This window comes from Peromyscus eremicus, chromosome 8a, assembly GCF_949786415.1.
Source record: "Peromyscus eremicus chromosome 8a, PerEre_H2_v1, whole genome shotgun sequence".
Classification (NCBI taxonomy): Eukaryota; Metazoa; Chordata; class Mammalia; order Rodentia; family Cricetidae; genus Peromyscus; species Peromyscus eremicus.
Window position 1 is genome coordinate 54,270,152 of NC_081423.1, and position 27,823 is coordinate 54,297,974.

The 27,823-nt window shown below is 42.2% G+C and overlaps 2 protein-coding genes across 4 annotated transcripts; one reads left to right on the forward strand and one right to left on the reverse strand.

Moving 5' to 3' along the window:
- Nucleotides 1-5,159: 5,159 nt before the first annotated feature.
- On the reverse strand, nucleotides 5,160-15,696 carry Derl2 (derlin 2). 2 transcript variants are annotated; one of them, XM_059271101.1, is made up of 8 exons: nucleotides 15,370-15,696; nucleotides 14,989-15,282; nucleotides 14,140-14,202; nucleotides 11,182-11,255; nucleotides 10,068-10,161; nucleotides 9,191-9,386; nucleotides 8,850-8,940; nucleotides 5,160-5,667 (listed from the first exon to the last, which is right to left on the reverse strand). In XM_059271101.1, exons 2-8 carry the CDS (start codon nucleotides 15,079-15,081, stop codon nucleotides 5,562-5,564), a joined length of 717 nt encoding a protein of 238 aa, XP_059127084.1. In that variant the 5' UTR covers nucleotides 15,082-15,282; nucleotides 15,370-15,696; the 3' UTR covers nucleotides 5,160-5,561. The 2 variants fall into 2 exon arrangements, with proteins under 2 accessions (XP_059127084.1, XP_059127083.1); XM_059271100.1 differs by having other exon boundaries at nucleotides 14,140-14,205; nucleotides 15,370-15,690.
- Mis12 (MIS12 kinetochore complex component) lies at nucleotides 15,283-26,597 on the forward strand. Of its 2 annotated transcripts, none has more exons than XM_059271102.1 (2): nucleotides 15,283-15,574; nucleotides 21,720-26,597. In XM_059271102.1, the coding sequence occupies exon 2, from the start codon at nucleotides 21,754-21,756 to the stop codon at nucleotides 22,372-22,374; it is 621 nt and encodes a 206-aa protein (XP_059127085.1). In that variant the 5' UTR covers nucleotides 15,283-15,574; nucleotides 21,720-21,753; the 3' UTR covers nucleotides 22,375-26,597. The 2 variants fall into 2 exon arrangements, with proteins under 2 accessions (XP_059127085.1, XP_059127086.1); XM_059271103.1 differs by lacking the exon at nucleotides 15,283-15,574 and adding an exon at nucleotides 15,690-16,039.
- The last annotated feature ends 1,226 nt before the right edge of the window (nucleotides 26,598-27,823 follow it).

Sequence of the window (27,823 nt, forward strand, 5' to 3'; positions counted from 1 at the left end):
CTTAATTCTGTAAAAATCAACGAGGAACACAAACATTTAATTTTCTAAACAATGCATATTTTAAGGAACCCACTGATAAGTCCGATTTACAAATGTAGACAATGGATTTTCTGAGATTAAAGTCATTCAGATGCTGCAAAGAATTTTGAAAATGCTACTAGTGAGTATCTTAAGTTACAGAAAAGTGACCTGTGATTCTGATAGCATGTATTTCCCTCACAAAAATGATAGGCTCAAATACAAGAAAAGGAAAAAAAGGAAATTATCTTTAACTCATCTCTCAGTTAAGTCCTACCAGATTCTCATTCTTTACACAGCTTTCTTTACACAGCTTCCCAGTCCTATTGTACACACGTTAATCAATGGGATTATTTAGTACTCCCACAGAAAACTTGCATATAACCAGTTCTTCCTTCCTGTTCCAAATACAAGCTCCTAAATGTTTTGCTAATTCAACACAGAAAGACTGGCAAGCAACAAATCGTTAGCTTTGCTTTTTGTTTTTTGCAGGGTGTGGGCATTTTACTTGTGTGTGTTTGTATTATTTGCATGCAATACTCATAGAGGCCAGAAGAGGGTGTTGGATCCCCTGGAATTGGAGGTAAAGGCAGTTGCGAGCCTCCTTTGGAGTGCTTGGAACCCATGTCCCCCAAAAGACCTGCTAGTACTCTTAACTGATAGGCCAGTTCTTCAGCCTGGTTTGCTTTTTCTTATAGTGAATGTGGCTGCCAGTGAATAAACTATAACTCTCAACTCATGTGAATGATATCTACCAAATTTAGTATGTGGACCTGCTTTTTAAAACCCCCAGACATGGACCTTTCCCAGTCTGTTGTGGAATCTGGTGTGGCCTTTGGCCTTGGTCCTGCTGAGACGCTTCAAAGCCTTATTAAGAATGTCTGGGTCCCCATTAAACCCTACTATACCCAGGTTTACCAGGAAATTTGAGTAGGAATGGGGTTAATAACAACCCTTTATAAAATCAGGAGTGCTTTGAAATTCAGTCCTGCACCTGCCCACAGCCATCATTAACCGATCCATGTCCACTCGAAATGAATCGTGTCAGCAAGCTGTGTTAGTTAGATGGATACATGGAACACTGATGTATACGTATCTAAATACCATTTACAATGTGGCCTTAATAAATGTATCTGAGTAGCTAAAAACTGAACCAAAACAAGATATTTTTATTTAGCTTCTGACAGCATAACTAGGTGCTAATAAAAATGTCCATGTTGCATGTGTTTAGAATGCATGTTCAGAATATATTGACTTGGGGCTGGAGGCAGGGCTCGAAGTTAAGAATACATATTGCTCTTTCAGAGAACCCAAGTTTGTTTCCTTGGGTTCCATCCATGTCAGGTAGCTCACAATCACCTGTAACTCTATCTCCAGGAGATCCTACACTTCTAACCTCCAAGGGCACCTGAACTTATGTGCATACAATATATACAAAGACACATACAAGTACATATTATTTTAAACTATATAAAAATAACAAAAATAAATCTTAGAAAAAAGATTAAGTTGACTTGTGCTCCCCCCCCCCCCCCAGCTGTGTTGACTTAGGAAGGCAAGCAATCCCTTATAAAGAAAAACAACTTACATCAAGTTATGGACCTTGAGTAAATAGAAGGCAAATGCCAGTCTTTTCTTAATGCACATTCCAAGCAACCTAATGTGGGAGGTCTTATATTCCTAAATGATTAAAAGAATCCAAATAGGTCATATAAATGAGTGAAACACTTAGTAGGTAAAACACCTCTTAAATCCATACATTTATTGATTGTGTGTGTTGGGGGAGGAAGGGAGGGAGGGAGGGAGGGAGGAAGGGAGGGAGGGAGGGAGAGAGGGAGGGAGACTGAGAGAATAGAGATCAGAGGACAACTCATGCCAGTTGCTTCTCCTTCTGCCATGTGGGGCCTGAGAACTGAACTCAGGTCTTCAGGCTTGGTAGTAAGTGCCATTACCTCTGGAGCTATCCCACCAGCTACAACACACACACACACACACACACACACACACACACACACACACCACTCCCTTTCTCTAGAAGCACCCACTAATCACAGGCAACAGTTATCATGCAAGCCATTTTTTTTTAAGACAAGAAAAGCAAAACAAAAATTTGGCATGTTTTTAAAATATTGGCTCAATTTTTTTTAATGAAGGCAAAACATAACATTTCTATAAGGAACTCATTCCTAGTAACCCACTTATTCAGTAGCCTCAATGATAAAATAATCAGAGTTGGAAACTTTAATCCTTTATTACATAAACCATGTTGCCCACATGTCCTTCATTGGCAGTCTGAAATCTGCTGCCGCTCCAAAACAAGTCTCCTGTGGTTCAGTGGCTTTCATATCGAGAAGCTACTACACTAAGTATTCAAAAGATTATCCTGATCCTTCCTCTGGAAGACAATCCATCATACACATTGCATTCTAATCTGAGGCGGATAATTCTGCACACTTGACTCCCTGATCTGACCGTGACTATATAAGCTCATGGTCACCTTAGCTTGCACGGCCACCAAACCATTGCCCTTGATCATGTTCAGCTTTGCTCCATCCTGTTTCCAGAAGCAATGTTAAATCTTAGCAACTAGGTACAAGTTCGCATACATACACATTAATCCTCTCATAATTAAAAATACAAGATAATAGTTTGCTGATCAATGAACAAAGTATTTATTCAGCACCCATGTGCCAAGCACAGTGCTAGGCACTGTGGTGGATACAAAAATTAAGACATAGTCCCTGCCCTTAAGGAGCTTACATTCTCATGAAGGAAACAAAACTAACATACATGTAGCAGCTAGGAACAGTACAAGACAATATATGGTTTGCTATAAGAACTTTAGTACAGATTTGAAGCTTCACAGGGATTTAAAGAAGACAATGAAATAGACCTTAGTATTAAGATTTGAGTGTCAGGGTCTTGAAAGACGGAAGAGACTTAAATCGAGGTCCCTGCTAAGTAGAAGTGGGAGCAGGGTTCAGAGGAAGACAGAGATATGCATTTGATAAGGGCCAAGAATGGACTGCAGGTTTCTGAGCACAGTGGCTTAACCATAGAAGCAAGGTTCAAGAGCTTTGATGAAAACTCAAAATAGTAAGTAGCTTAGTCATCCTAAGAGGAGCGAAGGGCAGGATATTGGCTAACACAGATAGAACTCACCTGTCAAAGGAAAACAGCCACAAAATAAAACAGCGGCAGAAGGCATGGCAATTCTAGGAAGCATGTTACACAACATGCCAATAGCTCCAATGTTTCCTAATTCCCAGAGGACCCCAGAGACAGTGCTATGGTTCCATTTTAAGATCCAGGGTGTGGACGTTTTGCCTCACACAAGTACAAAAGAAATATAAAAGACAGGACACAGAAGAATGACAGAAAAAGAAGTCGAAGAAACAAGTAAAAATTCATAGTGAAAAAAACACACCAAAGTATATAAAATGTATCTCCTAGGGAGATGCAATTGATATGTCCATTCATTTTTAAATGAACATATATTGTATTTCTATAAAAACAAAACAAAATTCCCTATGCTTTAGGTGTGCTTTTCAGTTATTTCTGGTACAATCCAGGAATTGTCTCAAACTATACTCCTGTAAACTTAAGCAGTCAAAATCCCACAATCCAATCTCACTTTTCTGTTGACTCACATTACAAAAAGGAAGCGTGTTTTAGAAGAATCAGAAATCAAGAAGTTTGCTGGGGAAATGAGGACTTTTCCTCTTGTCCAGGTAAGCACAGAGATCCTATCAAACTACACAGGACCAGGGACACAAATGTGGGACTGGCCAAACTCCTAAGAGGCCAAATGCCTGAAACTGGCACTCCCAGGGCACAGTGTGGAACACAGCATGGCACTTTTGCCACTAGGAATTGACATCCTAAAAACCAGACTGTTTTAGGCTATACATCCAAAATGTATTTCCTGTTTTACCCGGTCATTAATATGTACAGGTATTTGCTACTTAAATGAACAGCTGGTGAAGAGATTTTAGAATTAAAACTTTACCACAAAAATTCCATCAATTAGCTAAGTCTAAAATTCACTCAGGGACAAAAATAAAACCGAAAGAAACTCATTTCTGGCTCAAAAGCAAGCAGTAATAATAAAAATAAATTCCTAAAAGTTACCAGTAAAGCTTTCTTGAACAAAAACAATGATTAAACTTAAGAATCCCATAAGGATCATACAACCTAAGATTGTCATTAAACGTAAGAGATTTTTAAACAAGAGAAAAGCAGCCCCTTTAACACACGTTCCCTAAAACCCTCTTCAGTTATTTACTAGCAACATGGAACATGCCAGTACTCATTCCATTCCTTCTGCATATTCCACTTAGTCATTAAAATACTTCCCACTTCAAGGGCAATCTGCAACTTTTCACCTAGAATGGTTACTACAGCTTGTTAACCCTTTGTCAACCTCTGAAAAAGATCTCATTCTGGAAAAGCAGCTCAGCCAAAGTAGGACGAGCCAGTCTGGGGAGTCCTGCGCCTATATGATGTTTATGAAAACTATCTGCTCATCTTCCTGGGTTCTGATGAAGCAGCATGAATGTAAAACGAGATGTACTATCTTTGACCAGCATTCACTGAACCGTCAGCGTGGCTGTTTCCAAATACCCTAATTTCCACCTGACTGTGAAGGTGAACGAGGCACTTGCCTTTGGAAAGGTTTTGAGCTTTTCTTGAATGACAAGAGGAAGACATACCAACTGCTGCCCATTCATATTCCTGTGCTTTGACAAAGGGTGGCCATTACTAACCTGGGTAGTTCTTAGTGGAGAAATTCCAGCTAAGAGATGTTACAGTTGCTTTCTGTTTACAGCTGACTCTCCTACGGATTCCTCTGCTACAAGAAATCACCCTCCCTTCTCTCTCCTCCTGTGGTCTAGTAACTTGAAGCTTTGTAGTTTTCAGACGGAGAACTATCTGAATGGCAGAAACCAATCTTCCTCCTACCGAGGCTATGACTCTGAACTAGTCAGATGTACATAACAGCTGTGTATTTCCAATCTTGAAATGAAATCCAGTCGAAAGCCGTGGAGACACGAGGCAGACACAGAAACTGCTGTGTTCAGACCTACGCAGGAGAGCTAGAACACATTACCATGATTTAAAAGATCACACGAAAGCTTAAATACAGTGTGAGAGAGATGGAATTCAGTTTTATTTTGTCCTCTCTGAAACTTCCATTTACACCACGGCCTTGTCTATCAAAGAGGCGGAGGAGGAGACGCCCTGCCTTATGCCAGAGCTCAAGTACCCATGTACTTGTTAGAGGCGGCAGGGTATCTGTTTCTCCAGTTTTTTGGCTCCAAGAGGTTGTTATACTTTTAGTACCAGCATAGTGAGGAACCCCTGGCAAACTGCTGGAAATGTCTTCTGTGTTAGTCAGTGTACCATTCCGTAAAGTGCTTCTGGAGTTAAAATCTGTCAAGCTGTCAAAAGTGTCCACACTTTCGCAACAAGGGATAAAAGAATCCCAATGGGCATTTCACTGAGTCCTTCTCAGATGGGTTTCATAAATTGGCACAGCTGCTTTACCCTCCAAGGCGCTGGCCCTCACCCCAGGCGAAGCCTCCTGGCCGCTCTTCAGGTAGTGGGTTGTAATTGGGATCCTCATCTGGTGTATCAAAAATAGTCCTCCTAAAACACACAAGACTATTCAATGCCAGAGCCATCTTAGATTGGAAGTACTAGAAAGCAGTTCATTCCCACAGGGCTTCCACAAACAGAGAAGCGTCATCTCTGCCTGCCAACTAAAGAGGTATTATACCGTAAGGGCTCCACAATTATTTAACATTTACATTAACTTACCTCCTTTACTAATTTTTACTACAGAAATGATACATGCTGATGAGGTACCTGGAACAGTCAAATAATCAGGCACAAAAAGAACGATGGTTGCTGGGCGATGGGAACAGGAATTACTCAATGGGCAGACTTTCAGGGTTACAAGATCAAAACATTCTAAGGACAGTGGCCACAGCAGCACGACACAAATGCACGTAACACCACTGCACTGTCCATGGTAAAACGGTTAAGATGGTGAATTTCATGTTGGGGTGTGTTGACTTAGTTACAAGGACATTCATCACTCCAATTACAGAAGGAAAAGCAATAACTAATATCAGTGTCCATTAATAAGGAAGTAACACAGTATGTTAAATATGAACCACAGAATATCATGTAGCCACTAAAATTCTGTAGGGCATATAATGGAAAAGTAATCACTCCCCTCACCCAACACCTGCAGACAGGGTTTCTCTATGTGTAGGCCTAGCTGTCCTGGAACTAGCTCTATAGACCAGGCTGGCCTTGAACTCATGGAGATCCATCGGCCTCTGCCTACCAAGTGCTTGGATCAAAAGTATGTGCCACCACACCTAGCTAGGAAAAGTAATTCTTACATATTAGGCTAAAAAAAAAAAATGACATTTTAGCTGGGCAAGAGTTTCTCTGTGTAGTTTTGGAGCCTGTCCTGGAACTCACTCTGTAGACCAGGCTGCCCTTGAACTCAGAGATCTGCCTGCCTCTGCCTCCAGAGTGCTGGGATTAAAGGTGTACACCACCAAGTCTGGCTGAAAAGACATTTTAAGAAGTATACAGATAGGGGCTGGAGAGATGGCTTAGCAGTTAAGAGAACTTATTGCTCTTGTAGAGGACCAAGGTTTGGTTCCCAGCAACCACATCGGGGAGCTTACAATCACCTGTAACTCCAGTTCCAGGGGACACACTGTCCCTGGCCTCTGCAGGCACACACAGCCATACATACAGTGCACATAAAATGCAGGCATACAGCCTTGTAAACATATTTATAAAATAAATCTTTGAAATATATTAAAATTATATAGCTATTTTTTTTTAAAAAAAAAGCATGTACAGATAGTTACCCAGTTCCAAGTGTTCAGCCCTAAACACATCCACATACAAACAACACTAGATGGACTAAATAGGTAAATAGATTTTGTTTATGTCTGTATAGTAATAATTAAAGAAGGGGTCATGAACTGGATAGGGAGTAAGGATGCACAAAAGGAGTTGAAGGGGAGAGAGGGAGAAGTGGAAATGATATAATACAAGAATCATGTAGGAAATTATCAAAAAGGTATGAAAGATGCAAGACTAGCTGTTGTCAAAGGAAACTGCTATGTATAAGCAGAATTACAGAAGATTTTACTTCCTGTGGTGGTTTGAATAGGAATGGCCCCCATAGACTCATGTGTTTGAATGCTTGGCCCATAAGGCATGGCACTATTAGGAGGTGTGTCCTTGTTGGGGGAAGTATGTCACTGTGGGGGTGGGCTTTGGGGTTTCCTATGCTCAAGCTACATCCAGTGAGAAAGACCACTTCCTGCTGCCTGTGAGCAGAGATGTAGGATTCTCAGCTCCTTCTCCAGCACCATGTCTGTCTACATGCCACCATGTCCTGCCATGATGATAATGGACTAAACCTCTGAAACTGTTAGCCATCCCCGATTATATGTTTTCCTTTATAAAAGTTGCCGTGGTCATGGTGTCTCTTCACAGCAATAGAAACCCTAATTAAGACACTTACTTGTTTTTCGTTAATTACAAAAAATTTCCTCTTGAGATGGATTCTTGGTATGTTACCTAGGTTGACATCAAACTTTGAATTCTTCTGCCTCAGCCTTTGGAGTGGATAGGATGACAGGCATATACTAGCATACCTTGCTAGTTCACTCTTCTTTGATTTTTCATTTTAGTTCTTTTTTTAAGGTTTATTTATTTGTGTATTTCATGTATATGGGTATTTTGTCTGCATGTACACCTGTACACCAAAGGAGGGCATCAGATCCATGGGATCATAATTACAGATGGTTGTGAGCCACCATGTGGGTGCTGGGAACTGAACTCAAGACCTCTGGAAAAGCAACCAGTGCTCTGAGCCATCCCTCTAGCCCCTTATTTTCATTTTACGCCTGTGGGTATTTTGCCTGCATGTATGTCTGTGTAGCATGTACTTTCAGTGCCTGAAGAGGCCAGAGGATGGCGCTGGATCCCATGGAACTGAAGTTATAGACGGTTGTTAGCTGCCCTGTGGGTGCTGGAATTGAATCTGGGTCTTCTAAAAGAGCGGCCAGTGCTGCTAACCACTGAGCCATCTTCATTCTTTTTTGCTTAACCATTCTACAACAGAGAATTTATATCAAAGCATTTGGTCGTCTCAGTAGAGCCTTGTTTGTCTGTTTTTTGAGACAGAGTTTCTTTGTGTAACCCACCACCTCCCAGCAAGCCCCCCTCTCCACCCCTTAATGTAATAGTTTCCAAGGATACAAAATTCTAGAGCAGAAACAGGTCTTATAAATCAAAACTCTAGCTCAAGAAACTGCAGAATACAAATGAAGACAAGTGCTTCAAGCCACACTGCTTGGTGGTGGCACAGCTAGTCTGGCTTCAGGTCCAAAGCCTTTTCCATTCTATCTCCCTGTGTATCTCCACCACCTGCTTTGCTGGTCACAAAGCCATCAGAAACGTCCTCTGAACTGTGTGGCTCCTTCCAATGTTTACTTCTCTCAACCTGGACAGCAGCTTTCATACAGCAGGCAGGCTCTTCTCTGGCACACAAGTTCTAGTGGTCACTCAGGATAATAAATGCAAAGTCACCCCCATGATGTCAAGAGCCCAGTAATTACAACCCTGGCCTAACCTGCGCCTGGCCAATCCAAAAGTTCTTCATTGCAGCCATGTTGCTCAATCTTCAAACACTGGTATGAACCACATGAATCAGGAGCTAAGGGAGCCCAGAATACACCATGATCACAGTTTGTGTGCATGGACAGTGAAACACGGTATTAAATACTCACAAAAGAGATGGTGTTTTCAGAATTCTTATTCCACCAGGCTGATTGGGAAATATATCTTCCAAGAAAAAATATATGTGCCCAACTGCAATACCTATAATCAATCAGAAATAAAGGATAAAAAGGAAGATTAAAGTTTCAATTTTAAGTCTCCTACCAGCATACACTTTATTTAGGGTAAGTGTAATTATTGAAAGTCAATGAGCTAATATTATCTTTCAGATATAATTATTAAATAATCTTGCAATAGCTATATACGAAGACTGAACAGAATAAACATGAAAGACAGTGACAAAATACATTTTCAGGTAAAATAAGACAAAAAGTAGTGATAAGATGCTTACCCAAAAGGTCCACAATAATTGAGTTCCCCAACAACAAGGAAAACCCCATGAGCACCCAGGGCAGAAAGGGGGCCTGGAAGTTTAGAAGACCAAAGAAGTTCATGCGGACGTACGGGTTCCTTCGGCTCCACACGTAGACCAGCATTATTGTAAAGGCCTGGCCTAAAAAAACTAAGCTCACAAACAAACCAAAAAGCTAGCAAATGGAATTAAGGAAAATATCAACATGAAAGCATGCCAGGGAAGGCTAAGTAAGAGAACTAAAGACTATCCTTTTGCTAAAATCTGAATTAAAAAAAGCTAAGTAGTGACATTTTCAAAGTGTAAGAAGAAAATTAATTACCCAAGGCAAAACCGGCTTGGGCTAAATTGTCCGGCTCACAGCTACTACAGACTAAACTTGTGCTTTTGCCTTTTTGGAACAAGTTAATTCCTTTGTAAGTAAATGCCATGAAGAGCACTCTCCACTGACGCCTTCACAGGTGCCGAAGCATGCAAGCTGGAATGAAGCCTTGGCACACAGCACGGATCTAAGTCTGTTACACACAACGAAGTTCTTTTCTTTCTAAAAACCACTGCATCGGTTTGACAGTGACCTAATACATGTCTTACCAACTAAGTGAAAGCGAAGTCACCTACCAGTAGGGATATAACTGAAAACCCACCCGGGTTAAAAGTTCTTGCCCGGCCCTGTCCAGCCTCTAGGCTTGGAAGCTGTCAAAGTGGGCTGTGAAATAAATGGGAGTGCCCCAAGGCTACAGTTTGGGGAACTACTTTATCTGTTTGTTCAGAGTAGCTTGTGAATCATGGGAGACAAATTGAGGAGTAGACAGTCTGTTCTTTAATATTTTCCTGTATTTTATTTGTTGAAGGATACAGTCATTAAAAATCCACCAAAAAGGAACATAAACACAAAGTCTGCTGTCCGACCTCGGAAAGAGCCTTCTTCTAGCATTCGACAGTAACGATATCTTAAGTTTCAGGTTAAGAAAATATTAAGCACACACATAAGAAGAAAATAAAATGTAATAAACCACTGAAACATACTTAGGCTTCATACTACACAGGAAAGCTGCATTTCTCTAAGAATGTTTAAGTAGTAATCTGGTTTCTTTTTTTTCCATCAAGCATTTTAGGCAACAACAAAACTCGCACCATATTATACAAAACCTGTTCCTGGTTGGGTAGCTAATTCAAATACTGCATGAACATGCTTCCAATCACCATTACATCTCTTCCAATTTGTAGTACTGTCTTTCCCATGTTCATCTACACGGAAATTTGCACCATCCTTGGTTTGCTAATTTGGAAGAAATCCCTGCAAAGAAGCCTTGTGTGATAACTACTTTTCTAGGCCAGGTAGGCCAAGCATTTCTATATTCTAGTTCATAAAAACTGTAATGAAAAGCCTTTTTATTAGAAACTTATCAGAATATAGCCTATACAGGAAACACAAAAAAAAAAACCGTTCTAGGATTACAGGCCCTCTGTCTCCTGCAGATGAGCTGGAGTGCTGGGTGCTCAGCACACCCAATTCCCATCTGACTCTTCGATTACCAGGGCTCTTCCTGTCTTTCAACAAACCTAAATATGTCGAGCCCAGCAGACGTTTTGGCACTCACTATTTTTTCAGCCTTGCAATCATGGTCCCCACGCTCATAAACTCATTCCAAACCCTGGGGAAAATTCTGCTGAGTTAGCAATGTTTCAGGGTGATTTACTACTGTGCCAGCTGATGCTGACATTATTTTACAAATGTGTCTACAATAAATCACAGCTGAAGGACATAAATGTTTTAATAGTTGGAACTTCCTGTGTAAACAAGGAGTTACAAAGAATTTCAAAACATTATGATTTGATTACAAACTACAGACCCCGAAGTCATAACTACAATGTTATTAAAAAAAAAATAAACAAGAGTAATAGTTTCAACTTACAATATATACCAAGTTAACCTAAAGTCTTGATGTTGACTCCACTTAAAAGGATACAGAAAAATCATGTTAAACAAAAAATTGAATCCAACTGGACCAAAAAATAAGAAATTGGTGATTAGCCTCCATATCTGTGGGGGGTGGGGGTGGGGGTGGGGGAGAGAAAGATACATTAAGTAAAATACATAACCAGGAAACATTTCTATAGTAAGAGAAAAACGACATTCTATGACTCTAAGGATCCAAAGTCCTAGGTGGGGCCCATTCAAATGTGACATCCATCTGATTCTGGGTTTGTTTTGTTTTGTGTGTGTGTGTGTATGTGTGTGTGTGTGTGTGTGTGTGTGTGTGTGTGATGCTTCTAGTTAAGAGACTAAAAGATACTAATTGGACTGTGAAATTTATACAGATAGGACAAAAATTCAAAATCATAATTGTCTTTCATAAAACAACACAAAAAGCCCACACCATGTGGCTAAGCAAATTAGCCTTCTGAATAAATAGCTAGGTTAGTTTGCAGAACAGAGTGCTTTTATATGTGTAGTCACCATAAGAAGGAGTTTACAGGTACTAAAAACTTAAGGGATCCAGTAAATAAAGCTGCTGAAAAAAGTTTCTAAATTAGCCACAACATCCTAATGGAAAAATTCTAAGACAGTCAGGTTCTGGTTTGAAGTCGACTTCCTACAAGAATTGATGCTCCCAGAGTCAAGGAGACATACAAGAGCAGTCTCACCTACTCAATCTACAACTACTCACAAAGCTTTACATAATTTACTATCATGTGAGATCTTAGTAATCTTGTGAGACGGGCAAGCTGATGTGACCATCCTCATTTCACATATAAGAAATCTTAAGACTTAGGGCTTGCTAAAGGGCATGGCAGCTGGGTGGAGACTCTTGATAGCAAATCTAGAACTCCTAATTCCAAACTTAATACAAGAATTTAACCTTGGCTAGGGATGGTTGCTCATGTCTATAATCCTAGTACTAAGGAGTCCAGGCAGGAAGTTCACAGAATTGCTGTTAAATTCAAAAGTTGCCCAGGCTTCATAAGAGATCCTGTGGTTTTCTTGTTGCTTAAAAAAAAAAAAGTACGGTGATGTACACCTTGTGATCCTAGGAGGCTGAGGCAAGAGGACACCATGAGGACCATGCCACAGTCACAGCCACAAAACAAACTATCTCAGAAAATAAACAAAAAACAAACCAAAGAACTTAACCCTAGGCAGTCATGCCCCACAAGTCAGTAGGAAGCAATCCCAGGAAAGGCCACAGGAAAACAACCTAGCAAAGACCAGATTGCCAGGGGACCGACTGCTCATACACCATTAAACCCTCCACCACTGGTAACTATTTGTGACAACTAATGTTGACAGTCACCTATAAGACAAACGCTTGGGCATCCCTCTCTGAGGGCGTTTCTAGACTCTGTCACTTGAGGTGGGAAGGAAAACACTAGCTGGGGGCGCCATACAATGGGCTGGGATCCTAGAACAACTGAGCAGGAAGAAGTGAACTGTTTCCTCACTAAGGGTACCAGGGGACCCACAGCCTTAAGTTCCGGATGCAGTGACTTCCCAACCACAACGGACTTTACCAACAAACTGAGAGCCAAACAAGCCCTTCCATCTTAAGGTGCTTTGTCAGTATTCCCATCACAGCAGTGAGAACAGTGACCAGCACTCTGTTTACACGGAAACAATCCAGTTCTGTGTGTTACCTGAACATAGGAGCTCATAGAATCCCCAACCCAGTGAGGACACCACACATAAAAGCCCCCAAGTAAAGCTGGGCAGTGGTGGCGCACGCCTTTAATCCCAGCACTCAGAGGCAGAGGCAGACAGATCCCTGGGAGTTCAAGGCCAGCCTGGTCTAGGGAACAAGATCCAGGACAGCCAGGACTACACAGAGAAACCCTATATAGAAAAACCAAACCAAACCAGCCAACCAACCCAACAGAAAACCCCAAGTAAGGGTGAGAGATGCTCTATTGTGAAAGGTAATATATCTGAAGGCACACAAAAGCTGCATCTTGAAAGGCAAACTAGAGTTCAATGGGTACAAAGGGAGTATAATCCATTTAGGGCAGGGAACAGCACGAATAAAGCAGAATTACAGCCAATGAGATCTAGCCTTCACCTAGAGTGTGAATGACCATCCTGGCATGAAAACACACTGCTCTTTAGCATTTTAATCACTGGAAAAAGACTTTTTCAAGCTTTACTCTAATGACCAACATACTGTTTTAGAGAATGGTCTTTTAGACTTGTGTTAGTATGATCTGACTTCTGGAAGACAGATCATTGTTAAAGCTCTACCAGAACTGGTTTATGAGCTGGACCATGAGGATTAACAACAATTAACCCAGGTTGTGTCTGGGTGGTGAATGGACAAAATAAGGGCTATCCTGTGAGACTTCCTGGGCAGCTAGCTGGTTAGTCTATTCTCAAATCACATCATTATCATCATCACCATCATAATTATTACTATTAACATTGGTTGTTGTTACTATTGCTTGTGTTTTAAGACAATTCCTTGATGTGTAGTTCAAGCTGGCCTCAGCTTCCTGACTGCTGGGATGATGGCCACATTAATTTTTAACTAGTTGTAGTCAAATACAGGAACTCAATACACCAAAAACATACTAAAAATAGAAGATGAATTATAAATTCCCACCTGTAGCAATTTTCTTAAGACAGAGTCTTCCTAGGTAGTCCAAGCTAACCTAGAACTTGCCATCTTCCTGCTTAATCTGCTTGTACCGAGATCCACCCTTGGCAATTCTAATTTCGTATATGATGAAGAGCTCACAAATACCTAGCAGCTCTTAAATGATTCTGGAGTCCAACCAAGCTGCAGAATTCCTTCTTTACATTTCAGTAAGACTTATAATCAGAGCTTCCTCCACTGGATTATTTTTTGAGACTGTATCTGACAGGATTTATTACTTACTAAACAATAAAGAAAAAACGATAGTGGAAATATTAATCATTGTAGCCATAGACCACTTACTTGAAAGTGTTTAAAAATTAGTTCAGGGTTGAAGTATAACTGAAAAGGTGTGATCAATTCCAACTGCTGAAATGGAAAAAAAGCTTCTTAAATCAGATCGATCATGAAACAAAATTTCAGCATTAACAACAAAGGATCAGTAGCTCTAATAATTTCTGTTGTCACTTGGAGTAAATTTCTATGTCTTGCTTGCGACGGCTGGTAAGGGATTCTTTAGAATTCGTACAACCGTTTGTATCCTCAATACACAATGCAAGTTTTATGTTGCAATATTTGAGGATGCTATAAGGCAGGCAGGAGGGGATGGTTTAGAGACAAGACAACAGTATCTTTTACGAATCTGTGTGTCGCGTGGTCACCACCTGAAACAGCTGGGTGAGACAACTCCGAATAAGAGATTCGAGGCCCCGCTACCTTTAGGGCTAGGTACAGGCGACCAGTTCTTACATCCACGGGCCGTCTTTTGAAAGATGCTTCCAGACAATTCGAGATTTTTATTCTTAATATGGAAGTCTGTGAACCTAGCGGACCTTGCTCCCACACTAGTCACCTGGCCATAACTAGAGCTCTGAGACACATTTTTGGGTGGGCGGCTCCCGCAGGTCTGACTCGCTACAGGTCTCGATTTCATCTCTCGGAAACTGACCTGCCCTCGCATGGAGGAGCACTTCCTTTTCAGGTCACTGGCTTGGCACCCTTGGGACGATCCTGAACCCTAGAGTCAGCTCCGGATGTCTCCACCCACCCCTGGGACCAAACCCTCTGGGCTTCTCTGCGGCCCAAACCCGTTTTCTGAAGACCCAGTCATAGCTAGCCTGAAAAAGAGGACGTGGCGCCACAGCTGCTCACCACGGCCGCGGTGGTGAGGACGCAGGCGGTAGTGTAGGCGCGGCTGACCGGCGGGATCTGCAGGTACTCCAGCCGGAGGCTCTGGTACGCCATCTTCCCCACCGCGCCTGCCCCCCTTCCCCTTCCGCCAGTATGCCAGGCGGCGGGGCGGACTCAAAGCCGGCCTTCAGCCTTACCACCGCTGTCCAATCAGCGCCGCGCACTCGGCCAGCCACCAATCGCTGGCGCCCTGGGGACTGCGCATCCACCAATCACGAGTTGCGCCTCCGCGTCGGCCCATCCTTACATCTCCGCCTACCAACGAAGAGAGAAAGTACCAGTTCCTTCCGCCAATCCCCGCCGGCCACAGCTAGCTTTCCCTCCTTGTCCCCTTCCCTTTACCAATCCAAGCGCTCCCTTTCGACCCCGCGGCCAGCCAATCAGGAGTGCGATCCAGCCCGCCTTTGCGTTTGTTCGCAGAGGCGCATTTCAGTCGCTTCCGAGGAGCCGGTGCTGCCGCCTTCCTCCTTCAGCTCCGTGTGGTTTGAAGGAAGTGGCGGGAAGCCGGTGTGTGGCGGACTCCATACATACCCCTGGGATCGCTTCGGTAGGGGCTGTGTGCTCTCTGAGGAGGAGCGGTGTCGTGTCAGGGGCGCCCGAGCGTTCTGCAGGGTATCCCTCCCACCAGGCCGGTTCAGGCCTGGAGACCTGGAGGTCCCGGCATGCTTCGCGGCCGCAGGGTGGGACGGGAGCTGGAGCTGCCGGAAGCGCCTCCGGCTCTGCGGTTTCTGGGTCTTGTCTGTGGTGGTCGTGGGCTCCGTTCCACTCGTCGAGATGGTGTGGGGACCTCCCATGTTTTTTAACTTCAGCCGCAGGAACTCTGTCTGGCAGAGAAGAGATGGTAGATGAGTTAGTAACACTGAGGGGGGGAAGCGAAGGTGCTTCTTCGGGGATCTGTATTGGAACTGCCTCTTGAAGGATCTGTGATCAGTGCGTGCCTACTCGAAGGAAAGAAAATAGAATTCGGTTGTGTTGGAGCAAAGGCTATCCAGATCGTGGCCGAAGTATTCTTGTAAGTTAAAAGAAGCATAAAAAATTGTGTGTGTGGGGGAAAAAGTGTGACTGTAAAGAGAGAATGGCATTTAGAAGGAATATAAGGCTGAACGCAGTAGTGGCGCCTGCCTGTGACTCCTGGAGTCATTCTGGAGGCTGAAGCCAGAGGCTTTGTTGAGTCCTGAAGTTGTAGGCCAGCGTGGACAACATAGAGGAGATTGGGGGCAAACACAAGGAGAGTGGTCTTGTTGGTAAAACTGCAGCTTTATAGCTACCACCTCGCCATAGCATTGGCGGTGTAACAGAGAAAAGGCAAACTTGGAACTTTTCTCTGAACTGGAAGTTTGGATTTAGGAACTTGGTTAGAATTGGTATTTTTTATATATATGTAGTGTGTGTACATATATATATACACACACATTTGAAGCAAAGTTAGAATGCAAACTTAATTATAGGGTGCAAGTTGTCGGTAGGTTGACTCATCATTTGGGTAATTTGTAACAGACATCCATCCTACTTGGATAATGAAAATATTAAAATCTTCTAGAAAAGGCATCCCAGTATAAACAGCAGATGTGGAGGGTGGAGGTAGTTTCAGTGTCCAAACAATATGTGAGGCCAGATGGTTTTAATTTTTAAAATACAGTGTGGGGCTAGGAATGTATCAGTAGAATGCAAACCTAGCTTGTAAAAGGCCCTGGACATAATGCTTAGCACTGTAGGAAGGAAAAACAAGTTTATGACTACCAAATTGGCAAAAGTTAAGAGGGTTGGCAGGTAAAAGAAGTTCTGGTCTACTCCAAGTGAGTGTAACCCAGTCTGGATGTTCTGAGAATGTTTTGGCAGTATTTAGTGACATTATATATGCAAATATCTGGCAAGTCCCTAAGAAGATATCACTGGAAGATCTCCATATCACACTCCCCCACCCCACCCCACCCCCCACCCTCCCGTGTTTGGGCAACTTTATTGAAGAAAACAAAATTAGTTACTAGCAGACCTATTAGGTGATTCCTCTTCCATTACCAACTCCCAACATCTTTCCTTGGGAGATGAATTAATAGCTCCAAGCCTCCTAGCAATTTATATGAAAATTCAGAACTGTTTTGAGACTGTTTGGAATACAAAGGATGTTTGTCTTTCCATACTAATGCTACAGATTCAAAACCAATTCTTTAACCCATCAGTTATGAGCATAAAGAATATTTGTAAACTGAGACTTAACAGTGGAAGGCTTAAACAAGGACAGATGCTGCTAAAATGTTTCATCTTATGGTGGGACAACTAAATACCTACGTCTATTCCCCACTCAGATGATTTCCCCAGTGTTAGAGCAGTGAGGAATGGTTTCGTCTCATTACCAAGTTAGAGTGAAGGCATGGCCACATAATACACTTGCTCCACTTAAAAAAAAATGTAGCCAGGTGGTGGCCAGCCTTGTCTACAGAGTGAGTTCCAGGACAGCCAGGGCTACACAGAGAAACCCTGTAAATCCTTGATTAACTGTTACCTTATAATACAGTTTTCCAAACAGCAGTTATTGTGTGGGTATAGTCATGGCTCAACAGTAAGGTCCCCATGCCACTTCCAGAGGATGAGTTTGCATCGCAGCGCCCTTGTTCAGTGGCTCCCAACTGCCTCTAACTCTGGCTGCAGCCGGACTGACACCCTCCCCTGGTCTCCAAGGGCACCTGTGTGCATGTGGCATATGCACACATAAGCATACACACATAAATAGTAAGACTAAATCTTCTAAAAGTTATTGTACAGCACTGAAAGAGCTGAAGTCTTCTTAGGTGACCCAGTGACTGAATGGTGGTAAGCAAAAGACAAAAGTAAGAAGAGGTCTGATAAAGGAACTGCCAAATGAGAATTGAAGAGGAAGAGTAATTTAAAGTTTATTCCAGCAATAATGCAGGCTATTCTGACTTTAAGGTTATATCATATGGCATGTTTCTGACTTTGTTCCCAACATAATCTCTTAAATGTATCTCTGATTTATAGATCTGTACAATCTGTGGCACTAAAGGAGCATGCAAACTTGTATCAAAACAGTGAACAAATGAATAGAGTGATTTAGAAATAGTTAAAGCAGGTGATCACTGATCTTAGACTATGGAGTCAGATGCTATTACTGTTACCATTTGAATGAAAGTTCTTGCAAATGTATCCTTAGCTGATTTGAAAGTAGAAAAGTGAATTGCCAGAAAGAATACTCTGCTCTGATATGGGCTGTCATTAATCTTATCATTGTGGCTTGCCAGTGAAGCCTAGCCTCAGCTGCACCTGCAGAATTTTATATTATAGTGTCATGGACCAAATATGACAGAGCCTCACATTAATCCATTTCAGTGTCATAGTTTGACTTCTACCTGTTTCCTTGTTACCTTTTTTTTTTAAAGTTATTTTGTTTGTTTGTTTGTAAAGTGTATTTTGTTTGTTTATTCATTTATTTATTTATTTTGCCTGCATGTATGTATATGCATCATGCCTGTGCCTGGTTTCCACACGGCCAGAAGAAGGCATTGAATTCTCTAGAACTGGAGTTACAGATTGTGTGAGCCATCATGTGGGTGCTGGGAGCTGAACCTGGGTCTTCTATAAGAGGAGCTAGTGCTCTTAACCACTGAGTCATTTCTCCATCCCCAACTATCTTGTTTGTTTGTTATTGTTGCTTAATGATTTTAGTTTTTGAAATGTATGTGTATGAGTGTTTTGCTTGCATTTATGTATATGTACCATATATGTGCCACGTCCCCCAAAGAGGTTATTAGAACAGGGCATTGAATTCCCTGGAATTGGAGTTATTGATGGTTATGAGCCACCATGTGGGTGTTGGGAACTGAACCTAGGTCTTATGCAAGAACAGGTACTCTTAACCATTGAGCCATCTCTCCAGTCCTGTTCTTCACTAGCTTAAAACATTTTAAAAATTAATTTATTTTTATTTTTATGTGTGTGTGTAGGTTGAGTTTTCCTGCCTGGCCCACAGTCAGGACAAATCTCTCTCACCTGCCAGTCCCACAACCTCTCAGACCCAACCAAGTAAGCACAGAGACTTATATTGGTTACAAACTGTATGGCTGTGGCAGGCTTCTTGCTAACTGTTCTTACAGCTTAAATTAATTCATTTCCATAAATCTATACCTTGCCACATGGCTCGTGGCTTACCGGCATCTTCACATGATGCAGCTTGTCATGGTGGCGGCTGGCAGTGTCTCTCTGACTCAGCCTTCCACTTCCCAGCTTTATTCTCCTCCTTGTCCCGCCTACACTTCCTGCCTAGCCAATGGCCAATCAGTGTTTTATTTATTGACTAATTAGCAACACATTTGCCATACAGAACATCCCACAGCATGTGTGCCTGCATATATATGTATGCTGCACTGTGTGCAGTGCCCGAGGTGGTCAGGAGAGGGTGTCAGATAACTGGAATTATAGATAGTTGTGAGCTTTTATATGGATTCTGGAAACCAAACTTGGGCCCTCTGGCAGCCCTACTCCTCATCATCGTGATGTGTGCTCAAAGGTCTCACAGGTGTCTTGATTATTTGGTTGGTGGGGAAGGATTGTCTTGTTTTACACTGTATATCAGTCCTCCTAACACCACTGTCACAAACACAGGGTAGCTCTAAGATTTACTTCTCATGCATAATCATTGAATTTGTGCCACCCCTTTCCTTCTCCTTTTTGGAACAGCAGCTTCTTACTAAACTGGGTGGGGATGGCTGTGGGGATGGCTAAGAGGGAGCATAGATGCAGAGCTGAAATGCTTAAAGGATGCATTTTGTTTGTTGTTTTTGTTTTTCGAGGCAGGGTTTCTCTGTGTATCCCTAGCTGTCCTGGAACTTGATCTGTAGACCAGGCTGGCCTCGAACTCATAGAGATCCACCTGCCTCTGCCTCCTGAATGCTGGGATTAGAGGTGTGGCGTGGACACTTTACCTGGGATGTGTGTGTGTGTGTGTGTGTGTGTGTGTGTGTGTGTGTGTGTGTGTAATAGAACTGCTAAACTGCTGTGGTCAGGGTCAGTCAAGTAATGAGTGCGGTAACATGAAGTGATTAGGCCATTAAAATGTAAATGTGTATATGAGACTATTTGTAGGGGCTGGAGAGGTGGCTCCAAAGTTAAGAGCTCTTGTTGCCTTTGCAGAGGGCCTGAGTTGGGTTCCCAGCAAGTTGAGTTGCCAGCACTCACAGCTGTTTATAACTCCAGCTCCAGAGAACCCAGCACCTTCTTTTTTTTGTAGGCATCTTCATGTATGTGTACATCCACAGGTGGATACATGCATATACACATAAAAAGTGAGTTCTAGGCCAGCCAGAGCTACCTGTCTAAAAACAGCACCACAAATTGTAAGAGTAGTTTTGGCATTCTGCTCCTTGGCAGGCTAAGGCAGAAAAGTTGAAATTTTGAAGCCAGCCTAAGCAACATAGTGAGGCCCTGTCTCAATAAAACCAAACCTTAGTAGGAGCATAATCTGTGAGAAGTGTTCAGGAAGTAAAAATCTTACAAGCCAGAGATACTCTATGAATGACACTACAAAAAACAAATTCTGTTTATATAGCCACACAGTTACCACCACTGTATTTTAAACCATTACATATATAATTTTTCAAGGTTGATGACATCCTGTGTTCTCATAAGATTGTCCACACCATTGGCTGTACTTTTTTTCACTTAAATTTTTAAAAAAATTCATCTGGTAGGGGAAGTAGCAGTTTGTAGATTACATTAAATGCCCTAACCTGAGAATGGAGTAAAACGTCTCTTAATTTCCATAACAAGCATATGGTTACTAGTAGGACAAAAATGCCATGGTTAAGTTCCATGGTTCCAAGGTTAAGGAAATGGGATGACATGTTTCTAGATGCTTACACTGGAAAAGAATGCCTCTCAGATCCTTGAAACAAATCAGGGTAAAGGCTTGGTCATTTACTTGGATTTTTCTCTGATGGCTAGGGTGGGAGACAATGAGGTAATTAAAATGGTAGAACATGGGACTAAAAGGAATGAGCAAAGAAGTTAGGTGGAGCTGCTAAAGGTACAGTGTGACGGACAGACTAGTATAGTCTAGACTTGATTAGGATATAGTTCAGTTAGTAGAATGCTTGTCTGGGCCCTGGGTTCTAACCCCAGCACCACATTATTGGTATACTCCTATGATCCAAGCATTCTGGTAGTAGAGACAGAAGAATCAGAAGTTCAAGATCATCCTCAGCTACATACCAAGTTTGAGGCCAGCTTGGGCTACATGAGACCCTGTCACAAATGAAAGAAAGAGTTTGAGGCCAACCTGTGGGCTGCACAGTAAGAGATTGTCTCAAAATGTGGGGGCACATGTGGATCATTGAAGCTCAAAAAGCAGGTCTCTAGGGTATTGAGACCATCTGTTTAAACTTTCAAAGTTGCCCAAGATAACAGAATTGAGAAGGTTGGGCTTATATCTAGGTCTTCAGTAATAATAACTGAGGGAAATGAACAATAAAGAGAATATAGGAAAGAGACTCAAGAGGCAAGGGCTTCTGTCTTTCTGTGGACAGTTAAGGCTGGAAGGAACATCAGGTATCAAAGGAGCACAAATGCCTTAGTTTTCGATTTGCTTCCTTTGTTTGCTTGCTTATCAATAGAGAGGTTTGTTGCTTTCTTTCCCCTGATGATTTTGCCCAAATGAAATTTCTTTGTTTTTGTACTTGCAGGTTTTCACAGTTGAGGACAGCAAAGTAAAGCAGGATGTCCGTGGATCCGATGGCCTATGAGGCCCAGTTCTTTGGCTTTACACCACAGACTTGCCTGCTGAGGATCTACATAGCATTTCAAGACCACCTGTTTGAAGTGATGCAGGCTGTTGAACAGGTTATCCTAAAGAAGCTGGAGGGCATCCCAGACTCTGAGATTAGCCCTGTCCAAATTCGTAAATGCACAGAGAAGTTTCTTTGCTTCATGAAAGGACGTTTCGATAACCTTTTTGGCAAAATGGAGCAGCTGCTTTTGCAGTCGGTTTTGTGTATTCCCCCAAACATCCTGCTTCCTGAAGATAAGTGTCAGGAGACGCATCCTTTCAGTGAAGAGAAGTTCCAGCTCCTCAAAAAGGAAATCGAAGAGTTACAGGAGAAGTATAAGGTCGAATTATGCACTGAACAGGCCCTTCTTGCAGAATTAGAGGAGCAAAAAACTGTTAAAGCCAAGCTTAAAGAGACCTTGACTTTCTTCGATGAGCTTGAAAACATTGGCAGAGATCACGGAACTAGTAACTTTAGGGAGAGTTTGGTCTCCCTGGTCCAGAACTGTAGAAAACTCCAGAACATTAGAGACAATGTAGAAAAACAAAGCAAAAGACTGGAAACACAGTAATTTCTCAGTAGTGAAAAGAGAGAACATGTAAATAAGCAGCTTTTCTTTGATTACTCTTATGTTTAAAGTCTTTTGGGGCTACTTCCCCCTCCTTTCTCAGATTCCACAAAGCAGATTGGCAACTGCATGCTCCGGTTCAGACTTCTAAAGCAGAGTTTGTGTTCATCTGCTTTCCCCCTTCTGAGATTTGGGTTAACTGCCCTTGTATCTGGTAACGCCTCTAGTTCTTCTTTTGGGTTTGTACCCATTCAGCTGTTAGGGGTGCGTTAGTTTGATTTCAGGAGGGAGTGGAATCCTGTGTAAGTGAGGCCTATATATTCATTTATTGAATGTTGAAGTGCAGCCATGAGGTACATCAGGGACTAATAAAGCAGAAAGGACATAGCTCAGTGGTAGAGTATGCTCAGCGTGTGGGTGTCTCGCGGTTTAACATGCCACACTCTGGAGAGAAGAAAAGGAGGAGGGGGAAGAACAAAAATTAAAAAACAAAGGGAAATGGTGTGGCAGAGGGGGTCAGGGATATGGGGTGAAGTATGAGTCAGCAGGTAAAAGGTACAAGCCTGGTGACCCCAGTTGGATCCCCAGAACCCATGTAAAGGTGGAAAGAAAAGCTTGACTCCACAAAATTGTACTCTGACTTCCAAAGGTACACTGTGGTATGTGCACCCCTCATCCCCCACATTGTGTGTGCATACACACATACACATACAATAATAATTTTGTTTTAAGAGATAAGCAAAACCTCTGTATGGTTGAATGTATGCCACTAAAAAAACTGACTCCTAGCTTGCTGTCATGCACACTGTTGATCCCAGCACTTGGGAGGCATAGCAGATGGATCTCTTGGGAGTTCAGCCTGGCCTATCTAAAGAGTTCCAGGACAGCCAGGGCTACATAGAGAGACTTGTCTCACAAACCAAAAACAAACAAAACAATAAAACTCATATCTGATTCATGACACTTGTTATGTTGGTAAAGCAGACTGTATTGGGGACTCTTGGGTTAGATATAGGAACCATTGCAGCAGGGCTTTGCATTGAGGGAGAGGTTAGATTCTGAATATAACAAGGAAAAGTTGGGGATATGCAGCTAAGGAACAGAATGGACTTGTAGGGACAAAAGGTCATCACTGGATGGAAAATTACTAAAAGGGTCAGTGTTAGGGTTTGAAGTGTCCACAAAATTCATGTGTTAAAACTGATTTCCTAGTGATACAGTGTTGAAGTTGAATATTTATACTTTGATTAATGCCTGTGAGAGTGGGGGAGTTTTTAGGGAGTAGGTTTCCAATAAAAACATGAGTTCAGGCCACTCTCTGGTGTGATCTCACCCTATAACGCCTCCACTGTGGGAAGAGACAGCAAGAAGGCATTTTCCTTAACGGTGGACTTCCTAATCTCTATACTTGTTATAAGTAAATACTTTCTTGAGGTATTTACATGCTACCTTGCAGCTTAATATATGGGAAGAGATTCTTAATTCAGCACTGGCTTCTTTGAGGGGAATGCTTAAAGAATGATGCCATAGCCAAAGATGCTTGTACTTTGGTCGTGAGCCCTTTGTGATCTCAATCCTTTTGACTGACTGAAGACAACTTAAGAGAAGGATTAAATCAACTGATTCCTTTATTAACCAGGCATCACACTGGGCCAGCCAGTACAACACACTTACCAGTAGCTTTACTTATACCAGGAACTTGCTAATTGATTGCAATAAGTAGCAAAAAAGACCATTCTTGGCTTTGGTACAGAATAAAGGTTGCTGTTTCCAGAACAAATCCTTCACAAGAGCAAGGCCCTGGTGGTGGTAAGCGGTTAACCTTGGAGTCCAGCAAGACTTAGAGAAAAGCCAGTCTCCTTTATGGCTTTTTGTTATTTGGGGTTTTGTTTTGTTTTTTTGAGGCAAGGTTTCATGTACTCAGATTGTCTTCTACCTACAAAAAATGCTGGCATTACTGTTTGCCACCACACCTGGCTCATTGGCTTTTTACTTAAATGAAAGCTTTCACATTTGTAGCACATTGGAAACATTGTAGTTGAATGGGGATCCCTCAGAAGATAGGTTTGTCTTGTAATTCCTGAGACTTAAATGTTGCCTTATTTAGAAAGAGGGTCTTTGTAAGTATAATCATTGAGTATGAAGAGACCATCTTGAATTACCTTGGTGGGCCCTAGTCCAGTGATGCTAACTAAATATACCTCTAAGGAGAAAGCAAGGGCCAGGGAGGCCAAGAGAAGATTTGAGATGAAAGACAAGCAAGCTGTCTTGTTACCTTAGACAGTTCGGAATACTGCAGCCACAAGGTGGAAGAGGTGGGGCACAGTAAGCATCTGTGAGCTTCAGAAGTGGTGTGGTCCTGTGGACACATTGTAGATTTCTGACCTGCACAGCTATGATAATAGTTCCTGGTGTTTTGAGTCACTGGGTTTTTTACAGCAGCCATGGGCCTAGTGAAATCAGAGTATGATACTTATAAGGGTATAGGATACCTGTTAGGAAAATAAAATCTGAGGCCTTTCATGCTATATCCTAGATAACGAAGTTCTAACATTGCCCTCAAGCATAATATTTCATAATCAGAAATGATTTCGTGTGTCCATATATCTGTCTACCACTGACAACTCAGAGTAGAACAGGACACTTGCCCCAAACAATTGACACTGGGTTAATTTTGATCTGCTCGAGGTAGATAGCTGATGTTTGTCCCTTGGGCCAAACGTAGATATGTGATCTCAGGCCAATAAGAGTCTAGAATTTTAGAAATACATACTTTTGGCACTAGTGATTGAACCTAAGCGTGTTCACACTAAGCTATACTGAACTATATATTCCTAGGAATTTAGCAACATAAAACATGGGCCAAAAGGATTAATAAAACATTTGATTATTTTTAAGATTTATTTTATGTGTATAAGTGTTTTGCCTACATGTACATGGAGTGAATGCCTGAAGAGGCCAGAAGAGAGTGTCTGATCCCCAGAACTGTAGTCACCATGTGGGTCATGGAAGCCTAAACCCTGTCCTCTGCAAGAATCCTGAGTGTTCTTAACTGTTGAGCCATTTCTCCAGCTCGTAGGTGATTTTACAGTCACACTCTAAAAGGCTGCTTATTAATTAGGAAAAGACTTGGTATGCAGCCTCAAAATTGGTTTATTTTTGAGATCATAGGGAAGCAGTCTCCTACAAAATAAAGCAGTCAAATGCATGATCACTGTGGGAAACCTAAACTGCCTAACAGGAAGGTAGGCCAGACAGGTGATGATGCTAAGGCAACATGTGGATGATGGGAAAGCAGTGATTAGAAAATACAGGCCACCCAGCACTCGGGAGGCAGAGGCAAACGGATCTCTGAGTTTGAGGCCAGCCTGGTCTACAGAGAGTTCCAGGACAGCCAGGGCTACACAAAGACATCTTGAGTCAAAAACCAAAAAGAATACGAGCCAGATACTGGAGCTAAATAGAACCAGAAAGTTCAAAGAAAATGAGCAGATGTAGGGAACACAGGCCAATAAGACATATTGGAGTATGGGAAGGAAAGTCATTGAGTCTTGGGTCTGGGTAGACTTGAAGGCAGTGGTGGGTGAATAGTAAAGGCTGTAGTACAACAGCAGGGAGACTTGGTGGGACAACAATACATTCAGAAGTGAGGGACAATATAGGTTATGTTTGCTGTTCTGGGCATTGAACCTAGGGTTCGTAACATTGAAATACATCCCAATATTGGGGATATTTGAGATTTTAAAATTTTATTTGTATCCCTGTGTATGCCATATGTTTGTTGGTGCTTGTGAAGGCCAGAAGAGGGTATCAGAGCTGGGGTGAAAGGGTGATGGTGAGCTGACCAACATAGATGCAGGGAATCGAACTCCATTCCTCTGGAAGAGCAGCAAGCATTCTTTTGTTACGTAGTTGGTGGGTTTGGTTTGGGCTCATGGGAGGAAAAGTTTCCATTTCCTCTTATATTTCAAGGTAAGCCTTACTGAGGGAAGTCGGGGCAGGGACTCAAGCCTGGAGGCAGAAACTGAAACGGAGGCCACTGAAGGATGCTACTTACTCTCTGGCCTGCTCAGCTTTTTTATTAAAACATAGTTACATATTTTCCTCATTCCCTTTACTCCCTCCAACCCTTCCCATGCCCCTCTTCTCAAATTCATGTCCCTTTTCTTAAATCGTTATTGTTAAACATATACACACAAATATATAAATACAACCTGCTGAGTCTATTTAGTGTTTGTATGTATAAGCTTTACCCATAATACATTATGGCTGCCTAAACAAGATCTGAACAAGGACAACACTAATACACATACTAACATGAAGTGGGGAGATCTCACTGGGTCCCACCCATAGACAACTACAGACAACCAAGGAATGCTGAGAGAGAGTGTGAGAGGGAGCGAGGGAGAATTAGTCTTCCTAGGGATGAGCTGTCAAATACGATGTAACAAGCATTCTAAATGGCTGAACCATCTCCAGTCCGGACATTGAAGTCAATGTTAAGATAATAAAGGCAATATGTCTAACAGTGGTATAATTGGTAGAACTAGATGCTTGAATTTGGGGTAGAAAATGGGAACTTAGATATCAGGAAAATTTGATAACATGGAATAATAAATATCGACAAATGGGTAATTTGGTTTGGGGACTGGAGGAAGGAATCTACTGTCAGGATGATACGATCATACCTAGGACTGTAAAGTGAGAGACAATGCTTAGAAAGCATGAGCCCATACAAAGGGATTGGGGGGAGCATTATAAGGGATAGCACTAGATCCAGTATCCAAGGGTAAGAAAGAGAAACTGACAGATACCTGTCTCGGTTCCTTGGAGATGTAATTTGGGGAACTGCCATTGATGGTTAGAATTACTGACCTATCTCAGTTCCTTGGAGATGTAATTTGGGGAACTGCCGTTGATGATTAGAATTACTGTAAATAGGCTGTCATCAGGGAAGAGTGGGCGTCAGACTGGCATTTAAAGTGCAGAGAAGCAGGATACCAAGTCACATGGTGATACGGTGTTAGGGAAGGCCAGAACTGTGGAGGAAGGCCCCTTTATTGGAAAACAGTTTATAAAATCCCAAGATGGGTGAATCAGTGGGGCAGATCCAGAGCTTAGCTGAGGGACTGCTGGGCCAGGAGCCCCTTAATAGGGAGACAAGTGGGGACTAAATACTGAGGAGCAGTGGGGCCATGTAGCAGTGGCAGACCTGATGTTAGGGGATAGGAAGTCTGTCAAGGGCCATCGTATAGTTGGAAGTTAATGAACAACTGAATACAAAGGAGACTGAGAATGTGATTTATTCCATCAGATATACCACAATTGTGGACATTTCCATAAAGTATAGCAGTGTTGGAGTGCTGCATCTGAACAACTGACATTCACGAGTAAACAAAGTGGGTAGGCGAATAACCTGCAAAGACGAGTTTTGGTATTTACTTTTTTGAGT

Excerpts from the sequence above, each read along its gene's own strand:
- Derl2 (XM_059271100.1), bottom strand. The coding sequence starts at position 15,081 with ATGGCGTACCAGAGCCTCCGGCTGGAGTACCTGCAGATCCCGCCGGTC. Across the intron at positions 9,387-10,067 it reads TTGGTGGATTTTTAATGACT|CTTTTTGGTTTGTTTGTGAG; the intron begins GTATCCTTCAAC and ends TCCATTTGCTAG. Across the intron at positions 5,668-8,849 it reads CTGAAAACACCATCTCTTTT|GAGGACTATTTTTGATACAC; the intron begins GTGAGTATTTAA and ends TGTGTGTTTTAG.
- Mis12 (XM_059271102.1), top strand. The coding sequence starts at position 21,754 with ATGTCCGTGGATCCGATGGCCTATGAGGCCCAGTTCTTTGGCTTTACA.